Genomic DNA, 26,080 nt, shown 5'->3' on the forward strand with positions numbered 1-26,080 from the left:
ATATTATTTTATAATTTACAAATGTATTGTTCCTATAAAATATTAACTATGAAAAAAAAAATATACATAATTAAGTACTTTAGGGATGAAAATTAAACGAAATTAGAGTTGGGACAAGTATTTGCGAAGGCGAACGTGTAATTTTTTTCATCAATTCGTTTCTGTCTTAAGTTAACAAAAAAAAAGTACACACACACACACACACACACACACAAATATATGATAACTTACACAAAAAAAAAAAAAAATATGCTGCATTAAATCAATTTTATGATAACCCTTAAAAATTAGTATAATTTTTTTTTTTTTTTTTTAAATGTAGTTTAAAAACAAATTTTTTTTTTTTTTGGTAATTTATTGTCTTCATTTATTGATTATTATTATATTTTGTTTTAGTGTGTATAAATGTCAGCTGTTTCTATATTTTTGATAAATAAAACGAATATATTGGTGTAGTTTTATGTTTGAGTTTTTATTTTAACTAAGACAACCAAATTGTCATTTGTTATATTTTATAAGTTTACTCAACCACCCAAATGTTTTCTCACAAGTTTATTAGTAACTTAAATATTATTATATACTTATATATATATATTTATCATTTAAACTTTCGCAACTTAACAGATGATATATTAAATTTAATTTGACCGGAACATAATCAAATAGTTTATATATTATACGCACAGTTTGGTGGAAAAAAATAAAATAAAATCTAATTTGATTAACGCGTAGTCGTGGAGCTAGTAAATAACATAACTAAATAGATACATCTTTCTGTCAAAATGATGTAGTAGCCCAGATGTCACATGGCCACGTGGGAAATGCACAAAGACATACAAATACAAAGACACATACACCTGATGTTGGTGATATTCTTTTCAGTCAGACTGAAATTAGTTTTTATGCGGGATATGTGTCGTCAAATGTCACATTGCATATACATAAACATTATATCACATGTTACTAAACTAATTTTCCAGAGTATTATACATAAATAGTTTGATCTTTTTTTCTTTTCAGTATTCGCTCAATGAAGAGTTGGAGAATGTCACTGTAAGCTACCTAACTTGACCAAACTCTACGAGGCAGCTTAACGTTTCGCAAAAAACTTCGTTGACTTTATAAATCCATATGTAACTGTAATATGCATCTATACATATGGTCGTTAAACTTTCACCTAAACATGCACACCTCAATCGAATGGTATACTGAACCTAACTAATCAAATGTTTGCCCACAACAATATATTAATTTGTGTGCAAATATCTGCAGAGAAAAAAGTTTTCGTCTTATTTCAAAATGTTCTATTTCAAAGTTTTTTTTCAAATAACACTTGTATTTAGGGACACCTAAAGTAATTCTTAAAAGTTTAATAATAATATCGAATTAAATTATTTACTGGATATAAATACACACACATATATATTTGTGTGTGTAAACGTGTAGATTTTTTAACCTTTAAAATGGAATATACTTCACGGATTATGACACCGTTACTGTGTTACACTGAATATGGTTTTAGTGTGAAAAAATACCAGTAACATATTATAGAATATAAATTATATTTGAAATATCTTTCGTTAGATATTAAATATATAGGATAATAATTATATTGTAGTGGCTTGGCGTGGCGCGTTGGCTGCTTCCAGTTGCGGAATGCCACTGGGAGTAATAGTAACGGCCACAGCTACTAGCTCTCGGATGGGTGACCATTCGGGATCATAGTGGTTAAAAACCTTGCCACACATACACGTGTTTGCTATCAACCGTATCAATCGTAAAAAATACAACCTACCGAACCAACCTTACTTAAAACCTAATGGCCTTAGTAGCCGCGGGTCAACTAAATAAAAGAAAGCATTGACATTCAAGGTTATACTTATAATTATAATTGTATTTTAATATATATATAATACGGGTAAAGTAGACTATCGGACAAGGTTTACATTGCCCGGACATTATGGTGCTGCCCGATTATGATGGGCAATGTAAGAAAAATTTATATTTTGCCGGGTCTGTATAGAATTTCTCAGTCTAAGTTGGGCAATGTAAATCAATTCGCTTGAATTATTAAATTTACAATTGACTCTGTTCTTACAGCAGTTATTTTATTTATTCTATTATCTATTTTTCCTTCAATCAATGTTTTACTAACTTCACAATAATTTCCAGTATTCATAGATATTATAGCTATCTCTAAATCTTCTTCGGGTTTCAATCTATTAACTATTGATATTGGTTGAACAATCATAATGTAAAATCATCGTTTAATTCAATTTTTGTACTATATCTAAACATTGATTCTATACTCTCATACAAATTACTTTTATAACTCCAAAAATATAACTCAATTGAATGTAACATAGTACTTATCTTCCTCACTATATCTACTCTTTCTTAATTGTTTAACACATTTAAAAAAAAAATGTATTCTAATAAAAAGTTTTGTTTATAGCTTAAGTTACAATGCCCAATGAAGTACGGGCAAAGTAACTTGAACCGGTTAAAGTACAACTCTGCATAGAAAAAATAGTGTTTTTAATATATTGCCCAAAAACACTGGAAAAAGTATACATTGCCTAATAGTCTACTTTGCCCGTAAAATATATAAATATTGTAAATGTTTATATATTTTAATATATTGACCCGTATCGTAAATGGGTCAATCCATTATTTAATATAAAATATTTTTATTTCAAAATGTTTTATAACTTAAAATCAATTACAAGTAACAAAACTAACGAAACTATTAATACAAAGTCTACTTAAACATTATTAAAAAATGAGCTCTTACCTATTTTAATTTTTATCTATGCATGAAAGGTGTAGATTATTAATAATAATGCATTTTAAAGTATATGATTATCATATTAATGATTGAGAGCATAAATCAGCGATAGGTAATAATGTTTTTATGAAGTATTTAATATTTTTAATACGTATAGGTAGTTTTATTTAATTTAAAACTACCTATTTTAAAGAGTCAAGAAGAATTTTAAAACTGAAATTATACCGTGTAAACAATAATAAAATTAAAATAAATAATAGTTAAAAATGTCTAAGTTTAAAGATTAGGTATTATAAAGTTTTTCTCTCTAAGTTATCTGGTGGGAATAGAACCAGATACTTCTGTTAGATTTTCTTTATGGTCTCTTGTTTTTTGAAATGTTTGAAAAAGTACCTTGTAATTTTGAAAATAATACATCATAAGTGCTCTGTGTCAAATATACATTCTTTCAAGAAAATTTGAAAGTGATAAATTACATAACTAAACAAAAACGAATAATTTTATCAATAATTAATATGATATCTATTGATAATTAATATCAATATCAATATCAATATCACAAAAACTACTTATTAGCCGACTAGAAAAATTTAAAAAAAATATTTATTTCTTACTAAAAACTCCGTGTAGTTATTGTATTTAATGAATAATAGTGCATTATCTTCTTGTCTCTTGTTTCTATTTGTATTTACTTTTATTTTAAAATTATAATTTATTGATTCAGTGAATACTTATGTTTAAGAAATCATTAAGGTATGTTTTAAATTTGTATATAAATTTATAATTGACCCTACTTATAACCTATAGTCTGTGCCATAATCATTAAAATTAAACAAAATTAATTTTTAACTATAATTAAAATACTTATATTATTATTAATTCTAATGAGTTTTTATTGGTGCAAGTTTTAAACAATTATTATATACGCCAACGTTTTAACTATTTTTAAACATTTTTAATTAAATAACATAATATTTAAAGGACATAATATATAGTGAATTGTTTACATTAATATTTAGCTTTATTATTATTAGAGTTCTGAATTTCATGCTCTTAAAACATACGAACTATGTATACTTATAATGTTTGTATGCAATACATGAGAAGATACAGTAAGTTTACTACTAAAGACATTTAAATTTAATTTCAAAGATACATTGGTTTTCAGAATATATGTTCCTGTGCTGTGAAAAACTTTGTGCTATGTCTATCGAAAAATTGGAAATATCGGGGCATACTTGTTGTATATTTAATCATTACATATGTCATTGATATTATTATTTTAATACCTAATTACAAGTAAACTTTATCTCGTTATAGTGAGTTCAATCGATAAAAAATTATAAATTGAGAGAGGATTTAATTATAGCTATAAGAATAATAAGTAGAAAGATTAACAATTCGATATATATGTAAAAATAAACTAAAATATAATCAAAATATATTTTAAATTGGATAATTAATTCAGAACATTTTTTTTACTTTGAAGAAAAAAGGTTAAAATATGCCTAATTATTAAAAATGTTCTAAATATAAGGAAAAAGTTGCAAAATGCATATAATTCTGAGTTTAAATTATTATACTATATTATCATAAAATATGCTCAAAATAAATATCATTAAAAATAATTTAAAGTTTTAAAATTTCATAGAAAAAAATTCTCAACTACGTTTTGTAGATAATAAGTGTATACTTAAATATGAAAAAAAAAATTTTTTATATTGGTGGTTGGATATAGTTACACCTATACCTAATACGAATATTGATTATTTTAAAAGTGGACGTTCCGTTTTTATTAAATTTGATACACTATAGAAAGGTAAATTCATAAAGTAGCTAATTCAATTTGTCTTCAAAAAAATAAAATAAAATAAGATACGAACTTACAGCCTGCGTTTGATGGCTACATATATTTGGCTAATAGAATGATATATATATGGTTTGATGTTGACGTCAAAAACAAGAATGTTATATTATGAGTAATATAGACTATAGAAATCTACGTCAGTATAAAATAGGGGGAAAATGGATAAGTGAAGTATACTCGACGACCATTCTAAGAAGACATTAGTTAAAATGCAAATGAATTATTTTCATTGTTAACGGAATAACTAACAAATTAGTTAAATAATTTTTTATATTGTTTTATAATAATTATCACAATAGTCATTTAATTAATTTAATTTTAGAATTACCAAAATATTAAGTTAGTTAAAATATACACGCGAGAATTGATTAAATATTTTTAACGACCTAACAAAATTAAATACATTTCGAGTTTTCACAAAACAACTGTGATGAAATTAAATTCTATACAATTTCATCATAATTCCACGCATTTAATTTTTAAACACAACAAAATTATTTATCTTATTAATCAACTTAGATTAATAATAGAAATTAATAGTGTATTATTCTCACGAATTATGATCTAAACAATTAAACTGTGACATTAAAAAGATACCAAACGATGTATGCATAAGATAATAGATTTAATGATAATATTACAAGTTTCTAGAATATTTGTATTACTCAATGTTGTCGGATAGTCAAGTATTAAAATTTAAATGCAATGGCATAATTTAGGTTTATTTGATATTCAAATCGTATACAGCACAAAATGTAACCAGTTAAAAATTACAAATCACACGTGACGTTATGATAAATTACTTTTTGAATATACGATTTTTATAAAACCTGTTTTATGACAACTATAGTATAATACGTTTGCTTTTGGACACATGACACATTACCCGTAAAATTACTTTAATGCTGATTGATTAATAAAATTAAGTAAAATATTTAGTTAAAATATTTTTAGAAATTCTATGCAAAAGTGAATACTATTATAATACTCTATGCATAATATAATAATTATACAACGAAAATAATCGGACAAATAAGAATTTAGTAAGGCCCTACGAACAGAAAATTTAGTTGCTACTTATGAATAAAGGCAGTGTATTACGATTGAGAACGGCGTATTTTTGACAAAACGATTGAAAATACTTCATTTTTTTTCAACTTTTCCAAATTTAATAATTGTTTTTGAATGACAATTTGTTGGTATTTATTAGATACTAGATAAGAGAGAATGACTATTAGGCGTTATAGTCATCGTACAATTTCAACAAAGTATTCATCAGTTTATATATTACATATAAAATATTCCTATTTGTCACATAATGGAAAACAATTAAATTAAAATTATTCATTTGGAACAAGGTGAAGATCTAGTATTATTAATTAGATTTTGATAAATATCGTTTTATTGGGAAACGGAAAAACACATGAATGAAGTGGAAGTTTTCAAATAATAAATTTACTGCACACTTTGTTTTTTAAAAAAACAACATTGATTGAAAGACTCAGTAAGCAGAATCATTCCAATAATCCTACCTTTACTATAAAACATCTAGTTGTACGTGAAAACGATAAACGAAAATCCGTATATTGCATTTCAACGAAATAAAATAAAATAATACGGATAGAACTATTAACAGCCAAGTTAATAACAGACAATTATTTGATTTTGTTGTCATAAAGACTAATTATGGTTAGGAAAACTATGTACAATGAAAGAAAAAAATATTATCCACTATTTTCTTTAGTCACTTGATGAAGCATTTACTCAACTTAATGAAATTTAAAAAAGTTTAACGCATGAAGGAGAACAAATATGTGTACTTAATCTGAAATTTATTTATTTATTTTATTGCAATATAAAATAATATGGATGTAGTGTGGCGCGTTGGCTGTTGCCAGTTGCGGAATGCGACTAAGAGAAAGTAACGACCACAGCTACTAGTTCCCGGATGGGTGACCACCCGGGCGTGTAGTGGTTAAAAACCTTGTCACACATTCACGTGTTTGCTATCAACCGTAACAACCATAACAATCTAACTAATAATAACCTATGCTTTAAAATTACAAACGTAGTGTTAACCATTCCTAATTTTCACCTAGATTTTGAACTTGGAGCCCATTAAGTGGCAAAAAAACTGTTTCCTGAAAATGTAGAAATTGATCACATTTTTCTATTTATGTTTTAATTAATTAGATAAAACCAAGCTTTCCGTTCAATACAAAATTATTAGTAACAAAACCTTCGGAAATTTTCAAATAAATTAATACATGCATATTAGTAATTACAATTCATAACTTTCTAAGAACTACTAATGTTGCTGAAAACTTTTATAGAGCTCGCATCCTGCATTTTATGTTTTTGTTAAAATTCTAATTGAAAATCAATCAGAAATGATATTGAAAATAGTAAGGTTGAACAGATTAAAAAAAAAGAAAAAAAAAAAGGAATTCAATAAAATAAAAAGAAAAAATACTTATTTTTCATAATAGACAAATGTGGAATATTAAAAATAAAAATTCAAGTAATTTATTAAAATATTTAGCTGAGTATGTTGGCATACGCTATCTTATTATAATTGATATTTAAGTAATTTATTAGTTATTTAATCATATTTAGATTTTTAGGAATATTTTTATTATACATTTTATTTATTTATTCATTACTGAATTCTATAATAACCAAATGAATGATATGGCAACGTTGAACATAAATTAATTTTCAATCGTATTTGTTTTTGGGTCAGAAGTCATTTTCTTGTTAATTTTAAATGTTCTCAATCGTACGGCCAAATAGGTACAGCGTTTTCAATCGTTTGATAACTGATGAAAGAGACACGGTTTCCTGGTCAAACAAAATCGATAGTAAAATTTTGTCGATAGGCGTTTTTTGTGTGTTATTAATCACTAAAAGGATGACAGTTGTAATATTTTGGATTTATTTGTCAAGCCAACAAGTTAATCAGATAAATAGTGATTTTGGTAAAATTATTGTTTAGAGAAATACGTTTAGTAGCTGGAATATTGATGACATTGTATTTATTTTTTAAAATCTAAGATTCCAAATAACTTGAAAAATAAGACGTGCTTTACAGATATTTTACTACATTGATTTCCTTGGGGGATTTATATATTTTAATGTAATATTATATCTCGTATTATAATATTATAATATGATAATATTATTTTTAATATAATAGACAAATAGGTTTTTTTTTTTTTTACCACAAGGCCATATAAAATTTCTTAATATTATGTTTTTTTCATAGAAGTGTACATTATTTGTTTAGAATTTACCAGAAATTATTGATGGCAAAGTTATTAAAATTAATAAATTCACTAAATGTTACAAATTTGTTTGATGTTAATAGTTAATATATTTTTTTTAGTTATAATATATTAGATTTAAATTAAACTTTGGTAAAAATGTAATTGACATTGATAAATAACTAACATATGCAAGTTTCTTTTAATTAAGGATTATTTTATTATTAATAGCTTTTGTTTTTTAAAATCTCATTGCTAGTGAGTCCAAAACTTTTATAAAGTTCTTATATGTTATTATGCGTATAGAACGAAGTGAGAAAAAATATTTTTAGATGATGTGTACCTAATATAAATTTAGGTTAACTAACAGAGATCTACAAAGCAAAAATATAAATTTTAAAGTACCTTCCACACAAATTTTACATTGATATTGGATTGAAATTTATATTTTATTAGTACAATTCATAACAAAATTATCATATACATTTTATTTTTTTTTATTGATTTCTTTTATTATAGCCTTCATTATGATAATTGTTTGTTCTATGAAAATGACTAGTATATGAAAACATACACATATAATGTCTAATATTTTGAATTTTTAACTTCAATGACATATTTCTGTTATTCAATTAATAAAAATCAAAATATAGAGTCAATTCATCGTTCAAAAAAGTATTTAAAATTATGTAAAGAAAAATATAACACTAATTTTGAATAAAAAGTTTTGTTGTTTGTTTTTATTTTTTCGATAAATATTTTGGATTTCGTTCTATATAATATCTATTATTCCACTTTTAGTATTAACTTATGAAAATTAAACATTTATTGGTATTTAGACTATTAACATTTTTTATTAAATTGTTGAGCTTATTGATTTAAATGTGCTTGTTTTTTTTTTTTTTTTTTTTTTTTTTTTTTTTTTGAAAAATGTTGTATATAAATTTGTTCCCAAATATATTGATCTCTCGGGAAATCGTTTGTGGGAATGTTTTTTAATTAGTTGACGTATCGAAAATAATAAATGCATGCATGTGTGAACAAATATACGCTGTTTTACAGAATATGTTATTAAGAACAAAAATGTTTTACACAAACTTAATGAAATAAACGCAAAAAATATAAATTAATTAAACATTTAAATTTTACAATAAATATTTTTATATTAGTTTATTAATGATATCCTACATATTATTATCAAGAAATATAAAACTTTTATTTGAAATTACTTAAAATTTGTAATAAGTAAGCATGATATTCACACTTTGAGTATACAATGTCAAATACAATTCAATATTTTTTCGTATCACAAGCATATTATCAAGATTACAACAGGTAACAATTTTTATGAATCAACTTAATTCTGTTAAATTAATCTTTAGTATCTATATGTTAGTCTCAATAAAAATTTAACATAGATCGTGAAAGTCTAACATAAACAATTGTTCAATAACTTAGAAGATGGTATAAATAAACGGATTTAAACGAAAACATCACTAAAAGTCAAGAACAGCATGTTAAATTACCTAAGTTTAAATATAACGTAATTGGTGATTCATTTAGTAATGAACCGATGACGATTACTAAACCTGCTCTAGTGATTAACTAGAAATTGTGGTAAATTCTCGTGATAGCTCGATAGTATGGAATACATTAGATATAGAATATTTAATGCAAACTGTAACTGTATGGTAAACATATACATATTTTAAATATCTGCATTATGTGTTTATTGCGTGTACACAATAATATTTTAAGAAAATTTGTGTTTTATTTATAATACAATTGTTATTAAACGATACTAATCATACAATCTAAGATGCTCTATGATTCGTTATGAACACAACGTTGAAGAAATTGTGAGAAATATATAGATTTATACTTTGTTATATGAATTTAATAGAAATTCTTCATATTTCTTAATCTAGTAGAAAAATTCTATAAGATATAGACCATCATATCAATAGAAAGACTTGGCAGATTAAACGAATTTCATTATTCATTGATTCTCGGCGTTAGTCTTTCCAAAATCAATGTACATCTCTTGTGCCACATCTTAACTATTATATTATCAATTGATAGTTACTTAATGAAATATTTCAAGAATTTCTCGGAAAGTACATTATTCCGCTAAATTTTTAATAACTACCAATATAAATTTTTAATTTTATATGTAGCATAATAATATTATACTTTTTTTTTTATATATAAATAAGACATTCCCAGTCTATAAGTTATATATATCTATGGATTATACAGGAAATATATTTTGAACTATTTTAATAGATAATTATAAATATAAATATAAATATGAACAGATGTAAGTACAATAATAATATTATACTACACTAATAATATTGTTAAAATAGTATTTAAATAATAAAACCATAATATTTTAACCATAAATATATTTATAATTCCAGTTTTTTAAATATATTATTGTAGTATTAAATAAAGATATCAAGATCCATCCTTAGAGTGACCCAAAACCTGATGAATTGACGTAATGAGGAAAGATTTATCAATGATAGACTGGAACGTGACCTTTCGAACAACGTATCAGAGAGATAGATGGGGAGATTTTGATGGTAAAGCTGATACTGAATGGACCGTTAAGTTGACGAAGAAGAAATAGAAGTATTTAAAAAACCGCTTTTTACTTTTTTATAGCTATAAACTCATACTAACATCAAATGTTATTTTGTTTTATATTACATGTTTCAGAAAGTTATATATGATACTGTTAAAACAATCCTTTGATCGGTAAAAAATAAAAATAAATGGAGTAAATAGAAAACTGCGATAGTAAGTGTTGAGGGACTGTGTACATATGACGATTTCAAAAGGTTGGAAATCGTAAACAAGTATAACAATAAAAAAAGCTGATTTAGCCATGGGCAAGTTTTGAGAACATTTTAAAAGACAAATAAAAGATTATACTCAAATACATAAACATAGATAGATACATAGTTTATTTGTGTGTGTTTGTGTATACAATATACAAACTTTCTTCTACATTAATATTTATATATAATGACATAAGTTGTAAAATTGTGAACATATATCTATGATAAATAATAAAATAAAACCGTATACGTAGTATTAATGTGTTTAAGCATTTTAAACCTATGTGTTGACATGTTGTTATTAATTCACATTCTCGTAAATTAAATATAATTCATTGTAATTATACCTAGATGATAAATGTTAATGTATATATATATATATATATATATATATATATATATAGCATAGGTGTAATAAATATGTATAATTAAAAAAAAAAAAAAAAAAAAAAAACGGTAAATAAATTTAGGTTGCATAATTTCAGTAGTTATACACATTATAATATGTTTACAAACTACAAGCAAACGTCACACATGCATTTTTGCAAGTGATATAACTCATGTCGTAATTGGTAAAACTTTAGAAATAATGGTATCAACAATTGTAGAATAATAACGCAATTGTTTTGTAGTAAACATAAAACTTTGTTAATTATATAGTATGTGTGAGTACATTTTTTAGGCTTCTTTTAAATATTGCGATTTATTTTAGGAACCTACTTTTGAGTAATTAATAGAAAAATCATAAAAGTAATAAAGGTAAAAAAATTATAATATCATTATTAAGGGATGGTATTTGTATGTTTTTTGTTTGTTTTCTTAAAAATTAGATAGATAATGTACAAATTTATATTTAAGCATCATCATTTTTTGGGCAATATTTTTTTAATGTACTCAGATAATTTTTCATTATTACTCATATATTTTAAAACTGATTAAAAGTAAAGTACTTTAAGTAGGTATTTAATTTAGATTATGAACGATAAAGCAAAACAACTTATAAATTAGAATTTTCTACATTTTTGTACCTGCCAAAAAATATTTTGCATTAAATCTATAGTTGTTAATATTTGTTCTTTTATTATTTTTTTTTCCGTTATTTATGATTCAAAAAAAAAAATAAATAAATAAATAAATAAATATATGCATAAGTTCATTGAAAAACGTATTTTAAAAATATTTTTACACTTAAGTTATTATCAAATTTATGTTATTCTTAAATTTACTGAAAATGGTACATTTAGGTAAATTCAAACAAGGTACCAGTTTAGCCTATGTTATATTAACTCGTGGTTTTGTTTTTCATTTATATAATACATGTTAAACATTATATTTTCTGATAATATTACGGATTCTTATTTACTTATTATTGAAACTTAATTTTACGTCTAACAGACATAGTGTGATTTTTAATTTTTCTTTTATTAATTATTATACTTCAACATGTAATTTCAAGATTTTTAAGGATTTTATCCTTTATCATATTCATTATTATTTATTTTTTTTATCAAAAATAAAATATTATAATTATTGTATTTTATTTTATCACTATTCGTTCAAAGTCTATAGTAAATCATAAATAAAATAAATATATTGCTTCATATCTTAAATTGTGATAAACAGTCAAAATACATCACTGAATTTTAAACTTTTACCAAATTTGATGTTTATAAATAAATATTTTGTTGGATAAATAAACAATTTTCTTAGCATTCCTATATTATATAAATGAAAAATAAAAAAATAAAAAGGAAATAACATTTCAATTACGTGGAAAACTTTATGCCAAAGCTATTATCGTCGAAACACGTATTTAATATTTAATGGTAAAGCATAACACACATTCTTTTAAGGTAGTATGTGACTGCTTTTACGACAGCAAACGAACCGTATTTGATGTATGTAAGTTTGATGTTAAGAAGTTTGTCAAACCACATAAAAATAATGGCTTCGACATTTCGGTCACACACCTTAAACACATTTTTGATTTTATGATTTAGTAATCAAAGAAACATTTGACTACACTTAATAAAATTTTAAGTGCCCATTTTATTTATCTTATTATTCTTAAGGTAAGTTTTCTATAGAATTTCAAAATATTATAATAATTTATTTTGGTTAAAAATATAAATTTAAAAAATTAAAGTATAATTTTCTATTAAATTAAAATTTTTATCTGTAAATAATTTTTAAATCATAAAATACATTTTTTTTTAATCATAAATCTAGATAATTAGTTGAGTATAAATCATAAATTTAACAGTCATGGTTTTTAAATTTCATATCATCAACTATTAAAACAAAATTTTCAGCAATTTATTGATAAATTGATAATTTTATATAATTTCACAAGATAACTCTTATAGTAAATATTGGGTATTATAAAGTAATTTTAAAACGTCGTTCTAAACATTTCGACTGAAATATATTTGAATGAAAAATTAGATTTTTAAGAATGATCAATGAAGTAAACTGATGTAGTGAGCTGGGCTCTTAGTGAATCTATTTATAATCCATTTATTTTATAAGGTAAATGTTTATGCAATGTATCTTGTGATAAAGCGAACGATTAGAGATGACAATTAACAAACACTTATTTTCTGAAGGAAATCAACTAGCAAGTATTAATATTATCATTAAATTGATTATAGATAACTCTTTATTATTATTAAATACTTTATAAAGAAATTGAACTGTTTGTTATCTATTTATTATACATCGTAGATTCATAAATCATAAATACTAAAGCTTAAATTCAAAGGATTAATAGAGTTGTATTAACTGGTTATATTGTATACTGTATTTCATAGATATGAATAAATATATTTATAATGCATATATTATATACACCATGTTACATTATTACCATAAAATTAAAATAATTTGGTATGTAAACTATAATTATTCACATTGTACCAAAGTCGCAAAAACAAAATGACCATAGAATAGAACTATTTATTGTTGTTCACAGGTCCCGAATAACCTTTTTTGTATTCCTCACCAAGATGAATTAATAAATTATATTGTCCTATATTTTGAAACAACTTTAAGGACCACATTGCTTTTAATGAAATTATTTTCAATACCTATACAATTATACTATACTGAAATATTATTAAACACCTATATTGGACGGCATTTATAGTTTAAAAATATAAACTATTCAATACTTGGCAGCGGATTTTTGTATATAAAGTTGTGTTACTCTGGTATTCTAATGTCAAAAAATTAAATAAATACTTAAATCATACTTACATAGTTATTAAAGATCAATGACCATCATGTACGAGTATTTCTAAATATTTTTATAAAAAATAACATTCCTTACCTGGAGTTCATCCAACAATACACGATAGGGTTGTGCATAGAATTGGACATGGCTAGCCAGTAAAAGGCCAAATATACGTCTTGTATGTACGGTGCATTAGTTAATTCCGGCATATGAGATGTGACAATGAAGTAAATGTGATACGGCAGCCAACAGATTGCAAAAATCGTTACTACAACGATCATCATTTTCACGACCTTTAAATAAAATTGAATACATTTTACCACATGGAAATATTAGATAAAAACAATTGTTTTTTACGTGTACTTAAAATTATAAGTAAGTTATAACAGAAAAATGATTATCATTTCGGTCGTAAAAAAAAAAAAAAATTATAATAATTGACAGTACTACTAAAATGTGAAAACTAAAAATATAAACTATTAATTACTGCTACTGTAATGTATGTTTTCATAATCATGTAAATATATAATATATGGGTACCTAATATAAATTTTTTAAAATTTTCAGTTTTATAATAATTAACAAGTTAACAGTTTATCATATTTGTAAATTTTATGATTTATGTTTTCAATTTAATTAATTTAAACATTGTAAAGTTATTTGATTTAATCAGTGCACAGATATTATTATAGAAATTAAAATAATTAAGATTTAATTTCACTTCAATATATTTTTTTATTAGTTATAAGTAACAGAAAACATTAAATTACTATTAGATTTGAATAATTTGTATGTAAATGATTATAGTTACTTAAAGTGCTGTTCTTGTTAATAGACGATTGAGATAAATAAAAAAAAAATTACGGAAATCGCCTTATGATATATTATTAACATAAATAAATCATTACATATTATATCTTATTAAAAATTCTTCACAAATTTTTGTACATTTAAATTTTTAATACATAAATATAATGCTTATAAAACCACTTAAAATAATAAATCAATTAAGATGGTTAAAATATATTAAGCAGAATATATATAAAAAAAAAAAAATAAAGTTGGTTTTTATATTTTACAAAATTTATTTTTTGAATAAATTATTTATAAGATAATATGTAATTTATTTCTTATATTTATATAATATAGTGTAAAGTGATAGGAGAGCACGAATAGTCAAAATAAAACAAATATTTCTATAATAAGTAAATATATATATATATATATATATTAAAAGTGGTGTACCCTTTCAATAACATACCAAATAGATGATTTATTTAAGCAAAAAATGCCTTGTTTATTTATAATAAAATGCATATTAATGCATATACAACATAATGTTAAAGAAATAAAAGATAGAATAGAAAAATATACAGAACTACTTTTATAAACCACTAACTAGTTTAGGAAGTTCCCCTAGTTACACAGTGAAAATAATATTTAATAATTTAGAATATGGTGTAAAGGTTCTAATATGATGTTTATTTATTAATTCAAAACAAACTATATAAACAAAACTATGTAAATAAACGGGATAATTAGGAACCACTTTGATATATAAGTATGTGTCATTGAGGATTTAGTTCCTATAATGTATGTAATAAATTTATATTTGACGATAAATATTGCACATGACAAATGATTTTGACCAATGATGGTTAGGTTAGCTTATATTAGTAGGTTAAATAAATTTTTAATGAAAAGATTGCGTTTGAAATGTTGTCATGTGTATAAAATATATAATATAATATACGTTAAAAGTTTTAAGTACCCACGATTAATATTTTTAAATTACAAAAAACAGCTAAAATTATTATTCTTTGTTTAAATATCAAGTTTTGCTAAATTTTTAAATTAAAAAAGCTATAAAATAAATCTGTGTTTATATATTATTTAGATTTTTTGGTCCCATTATGGTCTACTTATTAAGAATCGTGAATTTTATTTTTAAGACTTAGTTATAAAACTTAACATTTCAAAAAAGTGTAACTCCCAAATAGTTTGCAAATTTTCATAATTTTGAAGAATTTTGCTAAAATGTTAACTTCAAATGCTTATTAAAAATCAATTTTTGACTAAATAAAAATTATTTAATCGATATTTATAAAACTTTTACCATCGATAGAAAATATGTTTAAACATTTTATGAAAATTATCTACTGTTATTCATTTTGAATCAAACAAAAAAAAAAAATCGATGTTTTTTTAATACTAGTTTGTGTAAAAACGTCTGTTTCCATAACATTTTGTTGTTTTTTTTTGGTGATTAATTTAAAAAGTACCAGAATTTATTACTTTTAACTCTCCCCCTCCCCCAACGTAGTAACTTAATCTAATTTTCTACTAAGAAGAATAAAAGTAAACGATCACAGAGATAAAAAACATAATTTTAAAACTAGTACATTTATCGACCAGCTTAGAATATAAAATTAATTTGTACAATAATAAATAAATGGCCTTGATAAGGTACCTATATATATTATATGATCAAATCATAAAGTTTCAATATGCGTAAATATAAATATAATATTTTAACTTGACTATATAATGTAAGATATATAGCGTAAGATATAATATAGCTTATAATTTAAATATACCTGTATATTTACAAATTACGTAATAACTTTAGCTGTATAGTAGTTTTAATTGAAAACAAATTATATGTATACATAAGTAGGAGCTCCGTATATCAGATACAAGTTAAGCTCAGTTAGTATATGCATCAGCTTTTATTACAATAAATTAGTCTAAGTTATTATGCGATTGAATTATGGTGAAATAAATAAAGCTATTTCAACACATAAATTATATGCTTAAATAAAATAGCTACAAAAGTTATGTCAACATTATTATAATTTACAAACATTTTAAATAAATATAAATTGGTTCCACTTTGTCTCAAAATAAGAAAAGTTGTGGGATAATAATTTAATTATAGTTAGATAAATGTTTATCAACAATTTTGTGTAACTGCCATTTTGTTAAATTTAAACTGTAATTTATAATCTTCGGAATATTACAGATGTTTATAATGTAGTAGAATGATTAGCTTTCAAAACTTTATTAGTTTCAAGTACTTTATGTTATATTTTGTAATGAGATTAAACTTAAAACAATTAAACACACATTTATAGTTTTAGTGTATTAAGATTAAGCACCCGTAGTGTTATCAAAAAAACTATTTAATTTTCCACACTTCCGTAATTATTAATTTCTCATAAAAATTAACATATATGTTTAATTAAACTAAAATAATAAATAAACATATTTTATTTTGACTGTAAATGTATAAATGTTATTTGTTATACTGTATTAATAACTTAATTAATGAAATAAATAAATAATAATGCATTCATTATTTAACAAAAATACAGTGTTTTTCCTACAAATAAAGACAATACATTATATTTTTTTTTTCATATAATAAAGGAAAAAATATCCATTTTATGTAATTTCACTTTCTAACATCAAGTAAAAATATAATTTAAACCATCGTGCTATTTTTTTTAATATTTAATATAAATGTAGACACGAATGGTATTTATTGAGCATGTAAACAATTAAGATACAGTAAAAAAAATAATAGACATAAATCTAGTAAAAAGTTTTATGTTAAAATGATTAAATATTATTTAATTATTTAAATTTATTTTCTTTTATGCTGTATGGTTGTTTTACAAGGTTTTGAAGAAATTACAAAATATGTATAAGTTAAACAGATATTTTCATATAGTTTTGATTTTAGTTATAACAAAAGATGGCATTCCTTTCAGAAACTTTTTTTTGGAAGTAATAAAGGAATGTATTAAAATCAGTAAGACATATAGATTCACAAAGATAACTTGACTTTAAAAATTAAAAAAAAATAATTTTGGTATCTTCTTATTATATAAAAAATTGACATTGAATAATTTTTTTTTTTTGGTCCCTTCAAAAGTGTTATCAAGTTTTGACTAATACTTAGATTACAATAATTTTAGATATAAAACAATATTTATCGTAGTAAAAAAAAATAAATAATTATATGTTTAAGTATTTTTTATTTTATTAATATTATCTCATAGTCACAATAGGAATTAATTTCATTGAGTTAATTACTTAACCGTTTTAATATAATATTTTTCATATACGATTAAAATTAAAATATCTACTATAAATACACTTAAAAGTCTGTAAAATCATTTACCAATGTTTCATGGCACATTCTCGTGGATTTGTTTTTGATGTGCTCTACGTGTAAAAGACATATGTAACAACCTTGTGCGATGTACTCTTAAATACATTTAACTATCTAGATCTTATAAAATATACTTGTACATATACAGCATACATATGTGTTTAGGGAAAATTATTTGTAAACAAAGTTTTCCAGTATTTACAATTTTTATGACATAAACGTAAGAACAATGGTAACACAAACTTCTAGTGTTTATTTTAGTTTCTGGTCAGATCGATGAATGTATGGATTTTAGAACGAAGTGTAATTTTTCTTTTTGTCATCACATTTTGAGAAGGTGAATATGCTTTGATTTTTAACATTGAGGGTAGCTGCTGGTAGCAAATTGCTTATAGGCAGTACTTTAGAGATTAAATATACATGCTTTTTACTTAATAATTTAATTTAAGTCATCAGTTTTATAAAGATAGCAATTTAAATTAATATTAAAATAAAGAAATAGAATAACTTAAAAAAAAGTGATCACAAACATTTTATTCAACAAGATGTTGATATCCATATTTTATGTGTGCTTTCAGGACACAAACAATACAATTATTTAAATACGAACACACATACATACCCGTTGTCTATGCACATAATAAATAAATAAATTACATTGAAAACAGCAGTGGAATATAAAATCATTGCCCCAGTGACCATCAATACAGAAATAGAATTAAACCGTACAAACGCAATTACCAGATTCTCGTCGGACTAGAAAATTGACTTTTATGTAATACATATACTCATGTCTAATACATAATAATCATCAATTCAGAAAATATAATTTATGATTAACATTCAAAAATTATAATTGTATAACATATTTACTATATATCATTCACAGTCATTCACAGTATTCACATTATTATCTATTTCCAACTAGGTATTTATTATTTTTTATTTTACTACTTAGGGTCGTAAATAACGTTAGTTATTTGTTTTTCTATAATATATTTTGTAAAAAATAAAAATAATACGTATAAAAAAACGTAGATATATAGTTTATATACCTACATCATTTATTACATTTTGTGATAATTTAATAGTGTTTAAAAATTAATTTTTCTTTGTGTGTGGTATGTGTACGTGTGTTTTTTAATGTATTTTACATTTATCTTAATTAAATTATTGAATTTACTATATATATTTTGTTTTTAATTTATTAATTTATTAAATTCATATAGACTAAATGTAAGATCTGTTTTCAAACACCTTTTTGAATCTTTATGTATTATATCTGGCTTTGTCATAATATAAATATAAATTATTAATCACTAGTAAAAATAAATCCTTAACAACAAAAATATATTTAGGTCTTAGTCCTAAATATAGTTCATTAAAATTTTATGATCAAACCTGGAGCTTTTGTTAGAGTTAAAAATCTCATCATTGATATTATATAATTTACTTCATTTATAAATTTAATTTTTTTAATTTTATTATTTGTCTATATTAATTGATTGAAATTAATACAAAATGTCTTCATTTTTGATCTATTAGGCAAGCTGACGTAACGTTTTTATAGCTTATATAAATTTAATTTATTCGATAGTACACACGTATTAAATGAAAATAATGTTTTACTAATATTTAAAGCAAATTGATAGAGATAATTTATATTATTTAACTTAAGTATGATTTTTTAGTTAATAATTAATCACAATATTCTGTATCTTAATAATAAGATTATTTATTATTATCACTTATATGTTTATAAGCATAAACTGTAAACTAGTTATAGTTTTTGTATGAAAATCAGTTGTGTTTCTTTAATCTTGTATTAAAAATCACCATTTATTACAATAAAATAGTATTTAATTATCAATTTTTATATTACAAGTTTTAATTATTTTTTTAATATAAAATGTATGGCTAAGCTTTAGTCAACATTTTTTAAATAGAACTTTTCAAGTTTTATAACATAACTATTTTTATAAATATGTAAAATAATATTTGTGGATATTTGACTAATAAACTTAATTGTTTTTTGATGAAGTTTATGGTAATTTATAATTTAGATTTTTACTATCAATCAAACTATTAATAACATTTACTGGAATTTTCTTATTTTAACCATAATACTGTCTAATTAAGCCAAAACATATTAATACTTGAATGCTCATTTAATTGAATAAATTTATTAATAAACAATATTCGTAATGAATATTACCGGTAAATTTATCTAAGCGTTTTAATAATATTTAGCAATTAAATAACGAATACAGAAATTGTATTTTAGAATAGTTTAAAATGTTTATAGATATAAATATATGTAAGTTATATATTTTTTTACGGAACATAGGTATCAGTGTTTACTTTTTAACTATTAGGTGACATACCACAATACAAACATAAAATAATACACCCAAGCTACCCACGTTGAATTCGAAAATAAACATCCACGTGCTTGTAGTTTATAGTTTTTAATGAAAACACGTCCGGGTTGTCCTCTTTTCATTCTGGTTATTCCATCATATGACTACGGTGACAGTAGTTAATAACAATAATGGAGACTGACAATTTACACCATTTATTCGAATACTGAAGGAAGTCATAACACGTCTGTTAAATGATTTCGTGTCTTAAAATAAGCCCATCACCAGAAATAGTTTTAAATTGTATGTGATATGTTATTATTAATGTTGCTTGTTTTCATTCATGTTAGGCTTTTTCTATGTTCAAGTTTCAGCGAGACAATTGGCAACTATAAAAACTGTTATCCAATTTTAACGGTTAAAACTTTACAACTTCAATAGTTTTAATATATTTATGTGAGTTTAGAATAATACTATAATACTAAATAATAGATAAATGTATTTTTTGTATTTTTTAAAAACATGTTACAATCATTATTTCTAATTATAACCGCGTGTTATGGTTTTAATTTAGGGATTTATGTATTTAAAACAAATGTGATTTTTATACTACACCTTTAACTTTACTTTTTATTAAGTAAAATAATAATAATATTATCAACAGTTTTGCCTGTTTTAATAAATATATATATTTTCAATATTATGTAGAATTGATTTTAATTATTTTATAGTTAGTGTAATATTTACAATTAATTTTATTACGCTATAATTAGTAAAAAAATAATACATCCTCGTACATTCAAAAAATATACTCAGATCATGAATTAAAACTTAAAGTAAATGTTTGATGTACCAAAAAAAACTTTTAAAACTAAAAATAGTTTTAATAAGATTAAAAATAATCTATAGAAACCCAGAAAATTAACCACAAAATTTATATATAAGAAATAATTGTGCAAATGGAAATCTTTACCAAGCACATTCTCTGAAACAAATCATCAGACTATCGTGATTTTTTTAAATGAATGATTAAATTCCGGGTTAATTCGTAAGTTTATTTTTAATTCTATAAGTTTTTCGGGTTATTGATTTTTTAAGTAATCGCAAATACGTTTATAAAGCTATTGTTTTTTTTTATCCGTGTTAGCAATTATTAGTTATTAAAATATTATTAGAAATTAGTACTTTAGTGTGTAGTCGATATAGTATAACAGAACAAAACTTTTTCGTTGTTTTTGTTTCACACTTTTAAAATTTTTTGAGTCGTTGATATTTTTATCAAGAATGAAAATAAAATAAAATTTCGGTCGTTTAACAAAAAAAATTTAAATTATTTGAAATAAAATTCTACTGTTGGCATAAGCAACACTAGACGAGACATGTAAAGTTAATATGTCGAAAATATCATCTATACACCAAATCGGATAAGCAAAAATATTATTTATGCAAACGCGTTACGCTAAATTTTAGAATTTGGAAACCAAATTTAACACGAAATATGAGTGCATTTTGCATGGGCAACGAAGTGTATGAGGATAGCAGTGTTATATAATACGTGTTTCTAAGAAACAAAGTTCCAGATATCATGCGGAATTATGGCGTCAATATCGATCGATTTGAACGCAACCGTTGTTATTGTGGTCAATTTTATTCGTTGCTGCGTAGCAACACCTACAAAACGACATGTCTTGCACGATGCTGGTTAGGTGATCGGGTTGACACTGAGAGAGCAATCAGTCAGTATATAAAAGTGGTCGACATCGGTAGGTATATTATATATTATGTATGTACATCAATCATTCTCCCCTGTGGTTATTTTTGTATCCATACTTGGAATTGTGGAAGGTAGTTACGCCATTGACAGATGTCGGTTCGACGGGTTATCTCATCCCCTGCATTTCTTGTTTTTCCTATATTGCTGAAATTGTGTGCGATTGGAATCACATTCCAGAATAATAAACATTATACAATACTAGATATGTGAATCAAAGGTGCCAACCAAATGATTTTGATGAAATACTAATTGACTATCGTTACTCAATGGTTCATGTGAAATTACAAAATGAAATTTTAAAGAAAATCCAAAATATTAAATTTACAATATTTTATACGAAACAAATTTTTAATTATTCTTTTGTGTTTAAAATATTAAAATTTTAAGATTCCAAGATTTTGTAAGCGAGTCAACAGTAATAGCTATTATATTATATATTATTCAACTTTTTAAGTATTTTTATAGTACACGGTACACACATTATTAAATGTAAATTCATGTATATTATAGATGTAACATATTATGTATATTGAATACTGTATATTTTGATATAATAAATTGATTGAGCAACGTTTATTTTTGCAATTTAAAATGATTAAAATACTAAGATCAAAAAAATATCAACATAAAATGTTGAGTAAGGACTTTATCACTGCCTACAATATTTACCATTAAATACCATAGAATCTAGAAAGTAGTTTTATAAAAGGTTGCTATATAAATTACAAGCAGAAAGTATCAAAAATCGTAAATTAAATGTTAACTAAACAATGTTAAAGTTAATATTAAACTTATACTATCTATACAATATTTTTAAATAATATTTATTTTATTTAATTAAAAATGGTACCATAAGGTATGCTGCAATGCAAAAGGTCTTGTATATAAAAAAAAAAAACACAATACTTCTAAATTACATATTTTGTTAAAATATTTTATTATGAAAATAACCATATAATTTTATACAACATTATTATCTATTAATAATTGTAAGATAAATATTTCACATAAAAAAAAAAAAATTGTAAAGTTCATATAGTTAATACGAAAATGTTTTATTATATCTAGGTTATTTAATAAAAAATATATTTATAAAGTATAAGTTAATTGTAAATGTGTATATAAAAAAAATATTAACTATGTAATATAGTTTCTAAAATAATTTTAAATTATATATATATATATATATATATACAGATACATATATATATATCCAAAAAATACACATTTACACATATATAAATATATTTATTAATAGTAGTTTTATCTAATTAACTAATTCAGTCGTTCATAAAACATTCTTGAACTGTAATAAGGTTGGACGCTTACTTACACTATATTTTCATAGCATTCCTACGATATCTTGATGATTGCAAATAATTGCTCTATTATATTAATTGTAAAATCGTTAATTTAATTAAAAATGAACAAGGGTTTTTAAATAAAAATAATTATGATAAATTTAATTTTCAATTTTTTTTTATTTTTGTGAAATTGTTATGAACAATAAAAATTAATTAGGTTCCATAGTAGGCTTTTTCTTACTGAATTTATAAATTTTATAAATAAATATATATAACATCATGGAAATTTCGATTTTTTTTTATACGTTAACTATTTTTTTGTTTGGTACTTATGGCTCTCATTATTTTTTTAGAGAATATTTTTAACAAAAGATTGCATTTTATAAATTGGTCGTTTCTCTTCTACGTATCTACGTTTTTATACAAGCACTTAAAATATATTTAATTTAATCATACAATCGTACGTTGTGTTATTTAAATTTATTTTGTAGGCAACTTGATCAAGCCTAAAATTAATTTAGTTGAATGAAAAATATATATCAGTCAAATAAGTCTATTATTTTTGTGAATTTTGTAGATGTTAGCTAATAGTTTTGTCTCCTTTATTTACACTATTCTCACAGGCTTACTCGTAATTAATAATTTTACCGATAAATTATTTTACGGATTGTAAATTCTAAGTGGGTGGAGTATCTCTGTATTATTATCGACACAAAATTGATTGGTTTGTAATGATTTAAGTAAGCACTATGTGAGAAGTGGGCATCTTCTGTATACCGATTTTATTTGTACAGTAATTCAATTAATTTTTCATATATTGTATGATATGACTTATTAAGCCGAAGTCATTTTATTTGCAGTAAATATATCAGACAAAATCATTCTAATTAATATTATAGAGCAATATATAAAAACTACTAATAAATAATTACCTACTTTAAGATAATAAGTGAGAATTTAAGTTGATACTTATATTTAATGAATCTAGAAAAGTTAATGAATTTACTAGAATTATTATGTCCTTCCTCTATAATTACTATAATTTTTACGCAATAGTAAAGTTCAATAAATTATAAAAAACAGAAATAAATTGAAATTATATGGTTTTCAGACTAGATTTAATTAAAAAGCAGCTCAACTTTAAATAATGAATCAAATATTAAAAGTATCGTTCTAGCGTAGTGTGGCATTATATTTATTGGTTTTAAAACAATATGTCTTTGGCAGAGAAATTCTCAAAGGTTGTGTAAACGGGCAATGAACGCAAACGATTCCACAAGAAAACAATCAAAAAAACCCGAATTTAATTCGACAGCTGACAAGATTAAATTTCAATCCCTCTTAAATTGTAGAAAAAACATTGTTTATACTATAAATATATCTCAAAAACATGCGTATCATATTTTAATCTCAACAAAAAATAAATCAACAGCGAAAAAAATCCTTAGATTATTTTTGCTTATTGATGTAAATATAACTTTAAAAACTATTTTAATTAGTTAGTTGACTGCACTACTTCATTAATTGCAAAGATAATTTGTTTCTTTATGATTTTTTTAAATTAATAAAATAAAAATATTATCGCAAATGCACCTTGGTTTATAAGGAACGTAAACCTACACAAAGACCTTCAGATCCAGGGAATCGTTGACCACATAAAATTCTCATCAAAAAACTTCCATATCTCACTGCTCAACTCTTCTGGCTCACTTCACTATAACCTCCACGTACATCCGCCTCAACGTAGATTAAAACGTGGACATCCGCATGACCTTCTGGTTTAACAACTTCACACAATATATAGCAGCTGTATGTTACTCGTAGTCTATATATAAGCTTTATAACTTGTTATGTATTACATCTGTTTATACTTGTATATTATTAATTATTATTATATGTGTTCACTGTTACTTAAATTATAGTCAGTTATATCTCGGTAACTATCACTAATGTAACGATCACTAATGCATGTATACTTGATAGAAAATTATCTTACTATTTAAATTTCTATGTATATTAATAATCATAACCAAATCAAATTGTTAAAAAAAAAAAAAAAAAGTACCATTGTAAATATCAATAGATGTAGATAGCCAAGGCTAGGAACATCTTATCTTACCTTAATATAAAATTAAAAATAGAATAAAATAAAAAATAAAAAAAAACTCACTCTTCTCTTGGACTTGATATGCTCTAGCTGCCTCTGTGTACATTCTCCGATGCTTTGACTTCCCCACAGCTCGTTACCGATCATAGCGTAAGTGAAACCCATCAGTCCAATAGGAATGAAATATGTAATTATCATAAACGAAACGTTATAGCTGAAATTAAATGAAAATATATTGTATAATTATAATCTATGTAAAATATATAACGTTTGTATATACATATTCTAGGCTATAATATGTTTTTATAATATTTTTTAAGTTTTAACCATGTTTACAGACCATTTTATGTAATCATTTTCAA

The 26,080-nt window shown here is 23.3% G+C and overlaps 1 protein-coding gene across 2 annotated transcripts in view; it reads right to left on the reverse strand.

Annotated features, from left to right (window-relative positions):
- Positions 1 to 26,080, reverse strand: part of LOC112600976 (tachykinin-like peptides receptor 99D) — a 225,075-nt gene that overhangs the window by 48,012 nt on the left and 150,983 nt on the right. For both annotated transcript variants that reach the window (XM_025348348.1, XM_025348347.1), the window contains 2 exons: positions 25,782 to 25,932; positions 14,093 to 14,289 (listed from right to left, as the gene is read on the reverse strand). In XM_025348348.1, the coding sequence (XP_025204133.1) occupies positions 14,093 to 14,289; positions 25,782 to 25,932 (348 nt within the window). The remainder of the gene's footprint in view (positions 1 to 14,092; positions 14,290 to 25,781; positions 25,933 to 26,080) is intronic.

Source organism: Melanaphis sacchari, unplaced genomic scaffold, assembly GCF_002803265.2.
Source record: "Melanaphis sacchari strain LSU unplaced genomic scaffold, SCAv2.0 Contig73_pilon_pilon, whole genome shotgun sequence".
Classification (NCBI taxonomy): domain Eukaryota; kingdom Metazoa; phylum Arthropoda; class Insecta; order Hemiptera; family Aphididae; genus Melanaphis; species Melanaphis sacchari.